Source organism: Alligator sinensis, unplaced genomic scaffold (genome assembly GCF_000455745.1).
Source record: "Alligator sinensis unplaced genomic scaffold, ASM45574v1 scaffold19_1, whole genome shotgun sequence".
NCBI lineage: Eukaryota > Metazoa > Chordata > Crocodylia > Alligatoridae > Alligator > Alligator sinensis.
In genome coordinates, this window is record NW_005841916.1 from 2440710 (window position 1) to 2456599 (window position 15890).

The window sequence follows — 15890 nt, forward strand, 5'->3', positions numbered from 1 at the left end:
GTAGAGTTGTTTCTAATTTGTACGTGTCATTTCAGTGGCATTTTAACAGAACTCTGTCTCTCTCCCCTCCCTGCTCCCCTGTGGTACTATGCTTGAGTTAGGTCTGAGAAACCAAGCTATTGGAAGAAATTTCATTTTGTTCCCTAATTATTATGCTGGCACTCGGGAGATAATTTTTCCCTTCATGCACTGCCAATTAATATGCAAATGAGCTGATAAATATTTATACCGTGATTTAAATTATACAGGGAGCGCTTTCAGTGTACTCTGCAAATGAATTGTTCATGGACTTCAAAGTGCTGGCTGCTGTGCTAACGAGGAGAGATTTGCATAAGGCCCTAATCAGGCGCATACTGATTAAGCTTCATTATGGAAACTGCCAGCTGCAATCTTTGTTTCTATTTTATTACAAAAAGGGGAACTTTTCACGCTTCAGTCGCCTTGACAATGTCAGACACAGCTAGTAGGAGAGACTAAAACTCCACAGAGCAACTGAAGTTTCCCTGTTCAGTTGAAGATTGCTATGGTGTAACTGAACTTGTATTTCTTCCCCACCCACCCCCCAATCCCTTTCTTGTTCTGCTGAGAGCAGTAGTGTAGATTTGTTAGAAATACTCATTCTTCCTTTCCTTGGACTATCTGAACCTGTAGAGGATTTCACAGCAATGCTGGACTGCAGCGACTACGTTCTAGGTGGGTACCAGCTCAGCTCTTTCTTATAGGCGTTTAATATGGAAATAGAGGGTGTGAGGTTGACTATGCATAGAAGCTTAATCGCATATGCAGGGAGTAGGGAAGGTATTTGCAAGGGTGAAGCTTACCAGTGAAACAATGGCAAATGCCTCTGTGCTCATCCCTTCTTCTGTTTGTTTTTTTTTTGGTTTGTTTTATTTCTTTCTTCCCGCCTCCCATCATTCGGGAGAGTTGTGCTCTTTTGCAGTCAAAAGACTAGATTTATTCTTAGGTGTGGGTGATATTTAATACAGACCTCTTACTTCTAGGATTTTTATCTGAGAAGCATTTGGCTTCTGACAGACACTGAAACTTAGGACTTGCATATATATCCACGTGCTCTTACTTTAAAAATTTATTTATTTTTTTTAAATTACCAGTTTCCAAACATCGTATATCAGTAGGGGTAGCAGTAGCAGGAACTGCGTGTGTTTGCATCTGTTTTTGATAGTATACCAAGGTTCTTCATATGTAATGGAAAGTGAGGTGGAGTTCATAGTTTTTGCCATTGATACTGATGGAAGCTGGGCTTAAGGCTACTGAAATAACATATTTCCAGAACTCCAGAAACCATTAGTAGTTGTCAATCCTGTTTTCTTATTTCTTCCTTTTTCTGTTTTCTTGGAATTTCTTACCCAGTTTTGCACCAGGTAACATTTCAAGGCTTTGAGTTCTGTGCATTTGAGCTTAAAAATGTTTGTTTCCTTCTTGGTTATCTAATCAGAGGTTTTAGATCATTTGATTGACATTAAGGGTTATTGGTGTCTTAAAGTAAATATTGGAGTATATGTGAACATGCTACAGCTTCCTGCATATGCATGTCTGATTTAAATTTGCAGATGATCCATTTGGTATTTTTGTTTGCACCAAAGAATTCCTTCCTGTCCCGTAGTCACCAATAAATCCTTGCTTCTGGTTCTGATTGCATATTGGGGAGATTTAACAGGAATGATGAGAAAGGAACAGTGCATGAAATTCTGTCCCAAGGTGATTTTATCTTCGCCCCTGGCGAAGTTTGCAAATTTGCTGATACTCAGGGTTGGTCCAGTGTCTGCTCGTTAGTTCTTCTGAATACCTTTTTGAAATGTCATTGAGTGGCTATGAAAACTTGGCACAGTACTCCTTGTCACACTCAAGCTCTGCTGCTAGAGCAGCAACAGAGAGTGTTCAAGCTTCTCAGAGTTTGATTTCAATCCTGCACCTGCGGCTTTCGATCCCTCCTTCTATGCAGGAGGTTTAAGTTTTTAGATTATATTGACAGAAACTTGCAGCTTAGAGTTTCTATTTAAAACTCAAGGAAGGGCTAAATAGATTTTTTAAAAATCTGGTGAAGAGGTTAGGAAGGTTTAACTTTTTAAAAAGATTGAATGGAATAAAATTTGAGCATGTATAAATCAATTTGACAGTTTTACGTGAGTCTTTATGTTCTACAGATAAGTGCATATTTGCTGAGAGGATTATTGTGTTTCATATGTATGAGCTGCTATTTGCAACAGAAATACAAGTATTGTTCTTGACCCCTTGTGTGCAAAAAACAACAAAGTATCCCCTTACAAGATGTATGCATACTAATAAAGGTTATTCTTGCTTGGGCTTGAAATAGTGCCATCAGGAAGTTTCAGCACCATGTTCTACTCATTCTTTACCAGAGCAAGGTTTGGGATTTGATAAGTGACATTGTTGCAGATGTCTCAGTGCCCAGAAGGTGAATCATCTTTACTGTAGTATTCCTTGTAGAAGCAATCTCCTTATTTCAATATTTTTAGTACAAGCACACTTTTAATACCAGTCTAAGCATCCAGTATGTCTGGCACAAAACCACTAAAAGTCTTTTATAGAAGTATTTGTTTCTCAATACAGCTTGGGGAAAATAGTTTTTGTTGCCCTATGGAATGCAGTCTGGGGTATAGTAGCTCCATCCTGGAGAAACCCATCAATCATGTAGTACTTGTGGAGCAAGTATTTTCAAAAGGTTGGCTGCTTGAGCTTTCTTTAAGATGGGGAAAACAGTTGCTGTATTCTGTGGTTCTCAATGCCCAGGTTACTTGCTTTTCAGCTTCAATAATTAATTTACTTATACTGTCATTAGTGTAACGCACTGGGGCCGCATTTGGTTCTGCAGTGAAGTATCTTGGGAAACACAATGTTACTTCCTTTGTGCAGAGCTGCTTAAGGTTTTTTTTTCTCCTATGACCACATCTTAACAGAGAGATTATTTTATGAATCTGTGCCCCTTCTGCCTACAATTGTGCTGATACCTCATCTCCCAGTCATGAACTCATGGCATCCCTGTGTCCAAGGCTTCAAAAAATTACTTATTGTTAATTAGCCCAAGAAATAAGTTTGCTCACTGCCTCAAGCCCTCTTGTTCAGTTTCCTGCTTGTCATATAGTCATCACTACTTGGATGCAACGACTCCAGTTTTCTGCTGGCTAAGCTGTGAATCTATAATTAATGCCAGTTGCCCCTCCTCACACAAGCATCAAATTAATTCTGTACCTCAAATGAATGCATGTTTCCAGTCAGTTTTCTTATTAGAACAATAAACTAATTTTGAATTGCCCCTCAACTTCCAAACTGAACAAACTATGCATTTTCTCGAAATTAATGCAGAGTGGTTTCTGTCTTACCCTTGCTGTCAGGTATGGTAAATCGATTCCTACTGGTCCTAGATGCACAGTATCTGCTGTATGTGGTCAGAGAGGGACGCCACAAACACTTCTTTCCTGAGTGGTCAGTCAGCCGAGACTTCTCTGCTTTAGGAGCTAACCCCAACCCAACCAAAAATGGAGAGCATTAGCCTGTGGAACCATAAGACCCCAAGCCTGCCTGAAAACTAATGGCAGTAGGTCTCCTGTCACATTTTTAAAGCCTTCTGCTGGAACAGTGATCTAGTACCTCAGCCTGATCATGTTAACTGCTACAAAAGTTGACCTGTTTTAGGAGATAGGGGTGATTCGATGTGCACACCCACTCACACTGATACCCAAGCTGTATAAAACCAAGGATTCCCTTGGCATCAACAGTGACTGGCACTGGGGTTGTGTGAGAGCCAGCTCAGGCATACATCACTACATTGGCTATACTTGGCTCACATTTTAAAGGTTTAGCCATCAATAATATAAGGGCTAGAAGCTTTTTAAAGAAATGAACATTTTAATTCTGACACAGCTGACTTTGCTCACTAGAGAGAGATTCTTTCTTGCTGAAGGCAGGCTTTTTTCCCCAAGCCCTACCTGGATAAACTACACAGTAATTTACATGGAAAAGTTACATTAAGAAAGAGTTTATGTACTTTAGAGGACTTTAAATAAGAATTTACAAGTCAAAATGATACTAAAACATACAAAAGTTTTTAACTTGATAGCATGCTATCTTTCCTCATAATTTAACTTTTCCCTTCCAATCTCCATCCCTCAACCCCATTAAATGCCTCTCTAATCTTTGTCTTTTTTTCTCTCTCCTTCCTTTTTAAACCCCTTACTCCCACAAAAACTTCCCTGTGAGCTGGTGCCTTTTTTCCTTCTACTCTGTCTGCATCTCAGCTGCCTCATTGTTGCTGTTGGCTAGCTGGCATCTTAATACCAGGGGTAGTTCTGCATCTCCAGTTTCCTCCACTGCGTGTTAGTAGATGCTAACAAAAACATGTAGGCTGGCTTCTCTTTCATAGGCCATTAAGCCAGTGGTGCCCAACCTTTTTTGCTCTACAGGCTGGATCTCTATGGACCTGATCTGGCAGGCAAAGGGCTGGGGCTCAATCTGGCACATGCTGGATTAAATCCCAGTCTGGCATACCATATAGTGGCTGGGACTGTGCCTCTGTGCAGGATCAGGTCCCATTGCCCCATCCCTAGTTTGGTGCCCTCAGGCTTAGGTCCCATCCTGCCCCCAACCTGATGCATTCAGCATCAGGCTGTCACCTAGCATGCTCCGGATTGGGCCCTGCCACCGGAGCTCCGACCTCATACACACAATATCAGGCCCCATCATTCCATTCCCACCCCTGCTTGTTCTGGATTAGGCCAAGCCACCTTCTTCATTCAGGGTCAAGCCCTGCTGTCGAGACTCCAGATTCACGCACACAGGAATGGGCCCCGATGCCCTTCCCCCATCCCTGCTCACTCTGGATTGGACTATGCCACTGTGCACATGAAGGATTGGGCCCTGCTGCCTGACCCCAGTTGCATGTGCTCAGGATTGGGCCCTGCTGTTTGGGCTGCAGCCCCTTGCTGTCAAGGTCAGGCCCTATTGCTTCTTCCCTACCCCAGTGTGCTTTGGATCAGACCAAACCATTCCACATGCACAAGATCAGGCCCTGCTACTTGCCCCCAACAGCACACGTGCAGGATCCAACTCTGCTAGCCACCCCCTCCCCTGCCTGGCAGGGCAGGATCGTGCCCTTCTGCCTTAGCCCCGTGTATGCTTGATGAGTCCCATCATCTACCTCTGTACATGCAGACAGGATCCTGCATGTTATCTGGCCTGCAGGACTTGGAAATTTGGTGGAAGAGGAGTGGTGGTAGCAGCGTTAATTGTCACTGATGTTTCTTGCCAAATTTCAGGGCCTTTGGGCAGCCCCTCAGGCTGGATTGTGGTTCTCTAGGCCACATCTGGTCCACTGGCCAGGGGTTGAACACCCCTTGCACTAAGCAACAAACAGCATTGTCTTTTTCTATTTTTTCCATCTGTTTTGGTTTACAGTATTGATATGAGCTGGTGAAGTTAAATGCCTTCTCATATTTTGTTTTTAAGTTAGAGTTGTGATGCTATACTGAGAGCAGTCTTTAGTATGTGAGGAAAGTGGATTCTCTCTTCTCTTCTAGAAAGGCACTCAGCAAGCACTATATTAAACTGACAAGCTTTGAAATTAGGGAAGCACACTGAGAGATTCATCCAAAGGGAAAATGGTGGGAGACTTAAAAATAATAAGTTTAATACAAGTGCCATCCCTATCAAGTAAAAATGCAGAACTTACCTAGTTAAGTTGCTAATTTACCTAAAATGACAGTTTTCTTATTTATGAAAAGGAGATATAGGGGTAACAGCACAATTTGGTATTTAAATTTTAAATGGCTGTTTTTTTCATCAGAGCTTTTTTCCTATAACTGTTTTCACAATGTTGGGAATTACTAGTCCTCTTTGCACTCTTGTCATGGCAGGTTCTTTCCCTCGCACTTAATTGTATTATGGATGTGTGTGACAAGGTTTGTTTATCTTTTAAAATAAGGGCCAAGTCCTTGATTGGAAAATATACTATTGCATCCCACCCCCAATTAAATCATGTTTGTGTGTGAGATTTGCTTGAATTAAGGCATCATGTGTGCAAATTAGGCTTCTGATATTCTGTACTTCTGCATAGACAAAAGATGTCAGTAAGGTTTTTTGTTTGTTTGTTTTGTTTTTCATATCTCTTCTCACTCTGTTTGTAGACTCAAGAATGAACAATCCGTCAGAAACCAGTAAACCATCAATGGAGAGTGGGGATGGGAACACAGGTAAGAAATGACCATTTTGTGTTCACATCTAGAATTCTGGTGGGTGAAATTTGATGGCTTTAGAACAGAGAAATACTCTTTAAGGGTATACATGTGGACTGTTCTTGGTATGCTTCATCAGAGGGTTTATGTTTTCATAGATTTAAGAATACCTGCTTGCCTCTTCTAGTTTATGGTAGGTTTTTAACTTTTTGTTTATGCAAATCTGTCCTTGCACATACTGACAGTATGAGCCTATGAACTATTTTTTTTCTCTTGCTAATATGATGTCTGAATTATAGTAGGAGCTAGTAACATTGCCTGTTATTAAAGTTGTCCAAAGCTTTCCTTTAAAGCCCCTCATGTACTACAGTGAAGATTTAACATTTGGCAAGGGTGACATTGCCTTTGGGTTAGGGAGTACCTTTTACCATTCTTGTGAAAATCCATGCAGATTTGGCCAAGTTGTAAACTTGTGAAAATAGCAGTTTGTATAATGTGAGTAGGAGTCTGATAGGGCTTCACAGCTCAAATCTCAGATTTCATCTTCTCTGGCCATGTTAAGCCTCACAGCTCCTCATATTGACTAGACTGCACGTGCCATCCCTACTGAGCTAATGGGCATGCTTCATCTATCTCCTTCACTACTGGGTGTCACTGGGCTGCATGTGCACCATCCCCACTGAGTATCTGAGCATGCTTCAGTCAAGGGGCACCAAGGTAAAGCTAGATTTCCCTCTGGCTGCTTGTAGCTGCTGTGGGAGCAGGCATCAGAATCGAAAGCAAAGAGCCTATTTATCTTCTTTCCCCTGTTTCCACATAGTATAAAGTCAGAAGCTCTCCGATTTACATGTGGGAGGAAAAATGGCTGAGCCCTAGTACTTTACAAATGAGGAGAGGGGTGACAGACTACTAGGGGCAGAGTTGGGAGTGAGTGAGCAAAGAGGTCAGGTTGGGACCAGGAGAGAAAAAGAAGAGGTTGTAAGTGTTGTGGAAGGGAGAAAGAGAACTGAGATTTGAGGTGGGGCAGAGGAGATCAGTCAGGCAAGGAGCAGGGTATATGGAGGAGAACTGGGACTAGCTAAGCAAGTAGGCTGGGAACAGGATATTGACAGGGGAAGAGTTGGGGTCAAGGAGTCTGGGATTGGTAGCAGTGGGAGAAAGGGATGTGTATGGGGCAACAGAAGGGGTGTGACTAAGTGTTACTCGCCCAAGAAGAATGGGATTGATATCGAAAGCCTGTGGAGTGGAGACCGTGACCAGCTTGAGGGTGCATGGAGAGGAATGGGACTGCTAAGGAGTCCAGTGATGGGGTTGAGAGGTCTGGGACAGGGAGCAGAATAGGCAAAGAAGTGTTCATCTCTTAGAGCACACTCCCTTCTGAAGCCTGAGAAAAGTCCTCAACATTTCAGAATGTTTTTCCTTTTTTGTCAAATACCTGTGAAATCCATTCTTAGGGTGTCTCAAATGTCTCTACTTCTGGTCCACACGGAGGATAACAGTCTGCTACGTGCTTTTTCACTTACTCTGTTAGTTCAAAATGGCAGAGGTCTATATTGTTGATATAAAGGTTCCAACCCATGTGAGAACCAATACTGTGGTACAGTTGTAGGGATTTTTTCTAATATGCATTTCCAAAACCTAGGAAATTTTAATTTAAATTAAATAAAAATGTTAAATAAGGTCATGCAATCAAATGCTTGGAACTTAGGAAATGTTGCCTGGGCAACTTTAATTCAGGCTTTGTTTCAGCTCTTTTGTTAGTATGAATTATGATCCAGCCTACAAACATTTTCTTCCACCCTACTGAATGGATTGGGGTTTGACTAATGAACAAGGCTGTTACCTGTCAGGCCAGTACTGCATTTTATTAGAGGAGATGGAATGTGTGGAGTGAATAAAACAGGAGAGTTTAGAAATAAAGAGGTCAGTCTTGTAGATCAGGAAATTGAATGCCACCCCTAGAGTATTGGATTCTAGTTTCTATCCCTGTTTCTGCCAGAGCTTCCATACCACGTTGCACAAATTGCTTAAACTAATGTTTTACACATCACCGCTAACTGTGTTTCTTGTTTTCCGAGTTGTGAACTTGAGAGGTGCAGAAATATGGAGTGTAGCGTCAGCTGAAGTCAATGGGATTTGTATTTTGAAAATAAAAAGTGCTGTAATAATGCTAAGTACATTGGGGAAAAAAAGTCCTGGGTATTGGGCACCCAAAGTCAGTGGTTACTTCTGACCATAATCTAGTTGCGTCTCATGTCTTCACATGTAAAATCATCTCTTCACAAGGATGTATGAAAATGTTAGCGAAGCGATTTAAATACTGCAGTTTTGGGATCCATAGACAAGTCCACAATAAAATTCATAATTACTATTTAAGAGTAAAGTTTGAATGCTGTATACTAAGTAATGCTTGTGCCAACATGTTAAATAATGAGTAGAAAATAAAATATTTTTAACTTTCCTTTAAATTTGCACCATCTTTACTTTTTGTTGAATGATCCAGGGTGGTGTGTACGTCTGTGACAATGTAATTAGAGGCTGTATCACAGTGCATGCATACAAACAGGCCAAATTAAGATGGAACAGGCAAGTGTGAATCTGGTGTTTCCTGACTTAGGTGTTTGACTTGAGGAACTTGGTGCTCTTCTGATACGGTTTTTTGTATGTAAGGTAAAAGTAGGGTTGCTGGCAGAAGTTTCTCAGTTATTAACTATACGTGATAGATTTTTTCTGTTTGGGTTTGTCATGATCCTAACATGCTTAATATAAGAATTCCTCAAACCTTTGACTGTAGATGATGACAGAAAGGGGTCTGTTTATATTTATTTAACACACTGATTGTTGTTGGAAATGAGGAACAGAAGTGAGAACTTTGAATGAGAAGTAAATAAGATGAAATAATTGAGAATTAGTTCTACTCTGGGTCCAGGTTATTGGCTGGATGGGAACATTTTTAAATTGCAAGTAATTACTACTTACTGTTCTGAGAAATCTGAGTTCATGTTGGCCACATCTACACAAGACGCTGACTACACAGTAGCTTGTTACTACTGCACAGTAGCATCATATGGCAGGAAGCATGACATGACACTACTACACCGTAGTAATGACCTACTGCGTAGTCAGCGTCACCAAAAAACTGTTTGGCAATGCTACTGCACAGTAACTGTTGTTACTGCTCAGTCATTTAGTACTTATTTATTCAGTACTAAATGACTATACAGTAACAATTGCGCAGTCACCATCTTGTGTAGACGTGGCAACAGTAGAGGGAAAACTGTTTTTTCTCCTTTGCTTTTCTAAATGATCATTATTAAGAATATAATTCCTTTAGTTTCAACTCTAGAAACTCTTTGGCAGTCGCAGCATTTTTAAACTGTCTGTTATTTCTGTGTCTTGTATGCAGGGTTTTAATAACAATGCAGTTAACCAGAGCTAAACATTCCCTGTGCTAATGTAAGATTGAAGGATGTTTTCCTGCCAGTAGGTGGAGCTAGTCAAAAAGTTTTCAAGTTTTTTCTCCTGTCTGTTCATACACAGATTCACAGAAGTTTAGGGCTGGAAGGGACCTTGCTAGATCATTGGGTCCAGCCATTTCGTTGGTACTGCATTCACAGTTTCTGTAACTTCTCTTACAAAGTGGCAGTGCCTGACTCTGTCCAGTTCTTTTTCTTTTTATAAAATGATTGGTTATGCATTTGACTCTCCTCAGTGGACTCTGTCTCTCTCATCTCTTTTGGAATCCTTTAGGCTTTTCAGAAGAATCCTGCTTCTAATTTTCCCTTTTTCATGTAGAAATGCTATTCCTGCAGATGCATAAAAGCCTCAAGGAAAAATTGGTGTTCTGCTTTTGTCATAGTAACTTGCTGCCTACACCACAACCCTTCAGCGGAAGAATAGAATTTAGAAGCATCCCATAGGAATTACTGGAGGAGGTGCACTGCCGTCTAACTTTACATTCAGTGCAACTTTTCAGTGCAAGCTGTGATGATGCCCTTTTTGCCTAGAGCCACAGAGGAAGATTTGGATCCTACATGAAGCTTTCCATCTTCACATATAACTATCCCACCTCTTTGGTAATACTTAAACTCAGTTGTTGAACAGATGGAAGGACATGGATCATCAACTAGAAGGGTTACAGCCGAATGTAACCTACTAGTTTATGAATATGTTCATAGATTTTTTTTTTTTTTTTTTTGAACAACAGGGCTAGCATCTGCATTTTCCTTTTCTAGTGGTGGGACTACTGTACAAGGCTAAAACTTTGGGATCATATTACAGCATGTTTTTGGACCTTTCATAAGCATCATATCTAGATACTGAAAAAGCTTATGGTCATTCATTTTAGGTTTGTGTATATTACAGACTTTGTAGGCAAGCTGACAGAAACCAAAAAATTTAATGATCTTTCGGGGGGCGTGGGGTCACTGTTTAAAAATATATGCTTGCAATCCAGTAGAGATAGTAAGATAGTAACTACTAATATTTGTGACCCATTCCTTTTTGGGGGCTTAAGGTAGGATTAGAAGGAGATGCAAGTCTCTGAGAGTTTTTATTATTTCAGGCCAGAATTAATTTATGAACTCTGCTGGTTTCCCAGTGGAGCTTGCAACTTGTGTGAGTCTTTCATGTATACAGTGCTGGCACATCTCTAACCACAGCAAATCATTGCTGTTTCTGTCTCTGAATCATTCATGTAGCAAACTCCCATGAGCTGATCAGATTTGCAGATTTCATGATACAAGTACCTAGGTCACATGCAGTTTATATCTAGCAGAGTTTGTAATTCTAAACAAAATGTAATCATTACAAGTTGCATTTAGGGGTTATGAGTTTAATAGCCAGGTTCATGGAAGAGAGAAGCATTTTCTAAGTTAGAAAGTAAACAAATTAAATTAATTTACTTAAAACTTTAACCTTTGAAACTTTAGTGCAACCCCAAAGACCAAATTCTCAGACCCTTAAAATAAATTGTAGCTTTTGAAGCTCCCATGCAATTTGGTCTCAGGTACAGGCTTTGAAGGGTACAGTGACCTTTACAAGGTTCAGCAAACATAGAACTTATGCTCAGTACTGGTCCATACTACCCAGACAAACTGCATGCTTCTCTCTAACCTTTCCCTCCCCCAAAATCCAAATGATAGCCAGCAAAGCAACAGGGATGTCTGCTGGAGAAGAAAAAGAACAAGACTTTGAGCATTTCCTCTGAAATCCCTTTCTAGGCATCTTTTGGGTAAATTGCGAGCCTCTGTTTTTGTCCAGAATAGATGATGAGATTTTCCCCCAAAACTGTTCAGTTTTGTTCACCTGATTTCTGCTTTTAATTTAGTTTTTTTTCATAAGTCATATGAGTACAACATTTGAGAGTTTTCTGAAGTTATATCCTTGCTTTCATAGAAAATAAATTATAACTTACATTGGTACAGGTAGCAAAAAAAGAAGGCAACATTTGTGAAGGCAACATTGTGAAGGAAACGCTCTGCTTTCTGATATTGTATTTCCTGAGACTGAGTTTTCAGTTGCACATTTTTTTTAAGAGAGAAGGATGGAAAAATGGAGAAAGGTATTTAACAGAGGTCATGAATATATATTGATATTAAACAAGAGTATGATTCAGTCTGTAAAACTAAATATTTAAACAGAACTGTTAATTCATTTTCTTTTATCTGCTCCTTTATGCCTTCTTTCTTTTATCTGTTCCTCAATCTAGTTGAGGATGGTTCTGCTTTGAGCACAGGGTTGGACTAGATGGCCTCCTGAGGTCCCTTCCAGCCCTCATTTTCTGTGATTCTATGATAACTGCCCATCATCATTGTAAATATGAGTTTGATTACATAATCCTATCCCTTTTTTTCTTTTAATTATCACATAAACATGAAACCTAGTAAATTCTGCAAACTTAATTCCCTTCTCTGCAACATGGTATATCCAAGATTTTGTGAATGGAATATTTAAGTCTGCCCTCTATATTTGTACTGGATTCAGTAAAATGAATGTTAAGCTCATCATAATGGGGTGGAGTCTGACCCATATGTGGCAGTTAAATGTGAAAAATATGGGTGGATGGCATAGTATTGGATCTCTCTCAAATTGTTACATGGATGATAGTGGTTAGGGCTTCTTTTAAATAACCACAAAAAAGCTATATTAATGCTCCATTATATTAGGTGATGCACCTGTACATAAAAAGAGAACAGTAATGGCCTGGAACAGGTAATTAGACATTAAATAGACGAGACGGACAATGGGAGAAATAAAGCGTATGAATCCATTCACAGGTGTGCAGCTGAGGTACAAGGGAAAGTAAATAACTTCTGTGGCAGAGCTGGTAACTGAATGTGGATGTCTTAAGTCCAGTCAAGTGACTTAACTACTAACCCGTACAAGTTCTCTCTGCATTTGTGCATGGTCTACATTCAGGGGTAGTAGCGCAGGAGGTAATCATCCAAAAAGTTGAAAGCAGTTTGAATTCATAGCAGATTATTAAAACTTTACTTCAAAATATAGGCCACCCGCTTAAATTGGAAGAGAGTATAAGGAAGAGCATGGTAGGAAGGGCTAGGTAGTCACTTTGAATTGTATACCTTTGCCCCAATCCCTAGTTCACTGGCACGTTAGCATCTGAAAACCAGGCTAGTATGGAGTCACGAAGAGGTTCCCTCACCCATACCTGTGGACCTGGGTGGGAGAAGCATGATAGTTGTTTGTCTGAGCCATATCTCTGCTTTCTCTTTACACAGCACAGGTTTCTATGTTTAGTTTATATAGAGATCAGGATTGGATCTCTTTGGTCCCTTCATGCTGCCTGTGGTCCTTTGCCAATCAAAATGCCTGCCAACCACAGCCCCACCTCCCCGACTGCTTCATGAACTTTTTGAAATTCCCATGAGAAACCTCCCCTTCTGTGGGCATTAGGAATAACTGCTGGGTTCACTCTACCTTGGCTCAAGGCAGCTGCAGTGCCATGGCTCCATAATATTTCCATCCTAAAGATCTGTAGCAGCTTGCAGCAGCATGTACATAGCAGTTGTCTTTCAAGGCATCTGGGTTTTCTGCTTTCCTTGTGAAGGAGTTAATTAGAAAGCCTCATCTCATTTTCCTGGGGGGTATAATGCTAACTAGATTTGCAGAAGGGGGACTACATTGAGCATACCTTGAAGTAAAAAGAAAAAATGTTTAATTACAGTAGCCATTTGTCAGGAGTGTTTCCTCTTACTCGCTTTCCACTTTTCTATGGAGTTCTGGCCTTACAGGACTGCCGGCTTTAGTGCAGCAAACTGAGACAGTTGAACCACACTACATGAGTGGAGGCTTCTTGCCACCATGCCCAAAGATAGCTACAGGCCCATATGCTTTTTTATGGGAGTGCAGCTGGGTTGCTTTTAGACCAGGTGATTGCTCCTTGCTGTCATAAGCATTGAAACATGGAAATCGTGTCCCATCATCTAGGCTGGAGGGAGAGGCACCTCCCTGAGTTATAGTCAAGAAAGTATACTGTCTAAAGTGCACACACAAGTCAGATTTTGAGTTCACTTAGATAAAAATAAAAGTTGGGGAAAACAAAGCGAAACACTTGCACACCTTATTAGATTTGTAAGACAGAGATCAAAAGGTTTAAAGGTCAGTTGCACATAGTTTTTAGTTGAATATGCAAGTTTTTTGGGAACTGTCCTCCCTGGACATGAAACAGTACAAATGCCAAAAATTTAAAAAGCAGGCCAGACTCCAGCCTACAACAGCTTTCTGTCTGTAAAGGAGCTTAGAGGGAAAGATTCTGTTTGTACAGTGAGGGGCAGTGAGAGCAGGTGCACATTAAAAACAAGTTGCTGCTCATTTTGACTGCCATGATTAATGTTAGTACCTTTAACTGCATCCTTTTCCATAGCCAACCCAAGTTAATTCAAGCCAATGACCAAAAGCTAATCTAAAAGCTACTGCTTTGGATCAGGCCCATAGTTTTTAAACTTAATCTGATTTGAAATAAATTATTTGAGAAGGATTAATATTTTTTCAATGTCTAGAGACCTGGACAAAATAGACAGGGCTTTTTAAATTGTATTATTTTTACCTTTTATTGCTTCAATTTGGCTGGAAAATATTTTTCTGATGCAGGTCTTTCATGGTTACTACGTAGTAGGTTGCTTTAAAAAAGCGTTGTTTTGGTAGTGTTTGAATCTAGAGAAAAGAACAACATTGCAAAATGCACAATTTTCTTGCAACTGCAGTTTTTCAGTATTATTAGATGTTAATCTCCTATGTTTAGTATGAGAGGAGAGATGCAAAGTAGAGAGATTACACATCTGTTGGCTAGAGCAGAATACAAATCAGAAGACTTGATTCTATAACAAATTATCATGTGATCTTGAACTACTTTCTGCACTTATTTTTTTCCTAGCCATGAAAAAATGATCAACTTTTTAAAGCTGTTTTTTAGATCTTTTGATGAAGTGCAGTAAAACAGATTCATATAATAATTTTCTACATCTTTAATGTCTGCTATTGCTTTCTCTGGGATTGCATATTACATTCAAGTTGTTGATTATGGTTGTTTGATAAATGCAGGAAAGGACTTCTGGGAGTAGTAGGCCCATTTGTTTTCAGCTTTCTGGGATATATAGATCAAGGTAAATGTTAAATCGCAACCTTATCTAAAGTATTAATAATGAAATGAAAATTAACCTAAAATCTCTTCATACAGAAGAAACCCATTAGATGTATTGTAGGGGGGTACTGAAAAACTTTACTAGACTCTTCATTTTGTGACTAAAAGGGTCTGTGTACAATCATAATTTAATAAAGGTAAAACTTCAGTATAAAACACGTGAACATATAGACCAATAATCAAATAAATGCCTCCTTGACTTTCCTGAAAATAAAACACATTTGCTTTCCTAGGTTTTAAAGGGGTGGCAAAGTCCCCATGCATAACATCAGCACCTCTTTCGCTCCTTAGGTAATGCAGATTTAATACCTGTAATTTTTAATCTGGTTACATGGTAAAGTATAGAAGGGAAAGTCATGTACAGCCTGCCCACTGCAGTTGAGCAAAACCTGACAGCCATTATAATGTGAAGTGGTATACTAATTAACTGAACTTGTATCAAAATCTAAGCATGCTTTTTTCTTTTTATATTAGCTAGATAGAATTTCTAGAGCAGATAATACAATGATATTTTCAAACCTAGAGATTTCTCGTGTCATAGGCTAGGGACAGACATTCAAAAAGCCTGAGCCTGAATTGATTCAATCTTTGCAGGTTAGTCTACCCTACAAAGCTTGAACTGATTTGGAGGTGGATAGACATTCCCTTTTCATTCCAGAAATGCAGGCACATGCCTGTACTGGCTCAGGCTAGAAGCCGTGGGGTGCTAGAGCAGCCCTCCCTTCCCTTGTACAGAACTGAGCCGGCGGGGGGGGGTATAGACAGGCCCTGGCAGGACACTCTGATTAGCCCAGCAAAGAATTGATAACAGTGTTTATCACCCTTAACTTTGGATTTATCATCCCATTAGGAAAACAAGAGAGGGATATTACCAGCTACCTATTGATTCTGCCTGTCACAGCATGGACCAGAGCCAGCATGTGGTCTGCTAGCTAATACACAGATACCTCTCAGCAAAGCAGAGAGGGGAGGGGGGAATTCCTGCTTGGGAGGGTGGTGAGGAGAGGGGAGGGAGCAGC

At 40.2% G+C, this 15890-nt stretch overlaps 1 protein-coding gene across 8 annotated transcripts in view; it reads left to right on the plus strand.

Moving 5' to 3' along the window:
* POU2F1 (POU class 2 homeobox 1) overlaps positions 1 to 15890 on the plus strand; it is a 147647-nt gene that overhangs the window by 71442 nt on the left and 60315 nt on the right. For 4 of the 8 annotated variants that reach the window (XR_003092903.1, XM_025198175.1, XM_014517588.2 and 1 more), the window contains exons 1-2: positions 651 to 693; positions 6162 to 6227. Coding sequence is in view for 7 of the 8 variants with exons in the window: in XM_025198175.1 (XP_025053960.1) it covers positions 666 to 693; positions 6162 to 6227 (94 nt within the window). In the remaining variant the exon portion in view is untranslated. Of the gene's footprint in view, positions 1 to 650; positions 694 to 6161; positions 6228 to 15890 lie in introns of those variants that run through there. The other 4 variants (XM_025198178.1, XM_025198179.1, XM_025198176.1 and 1 more) reach the window with 1 other exon arrangement.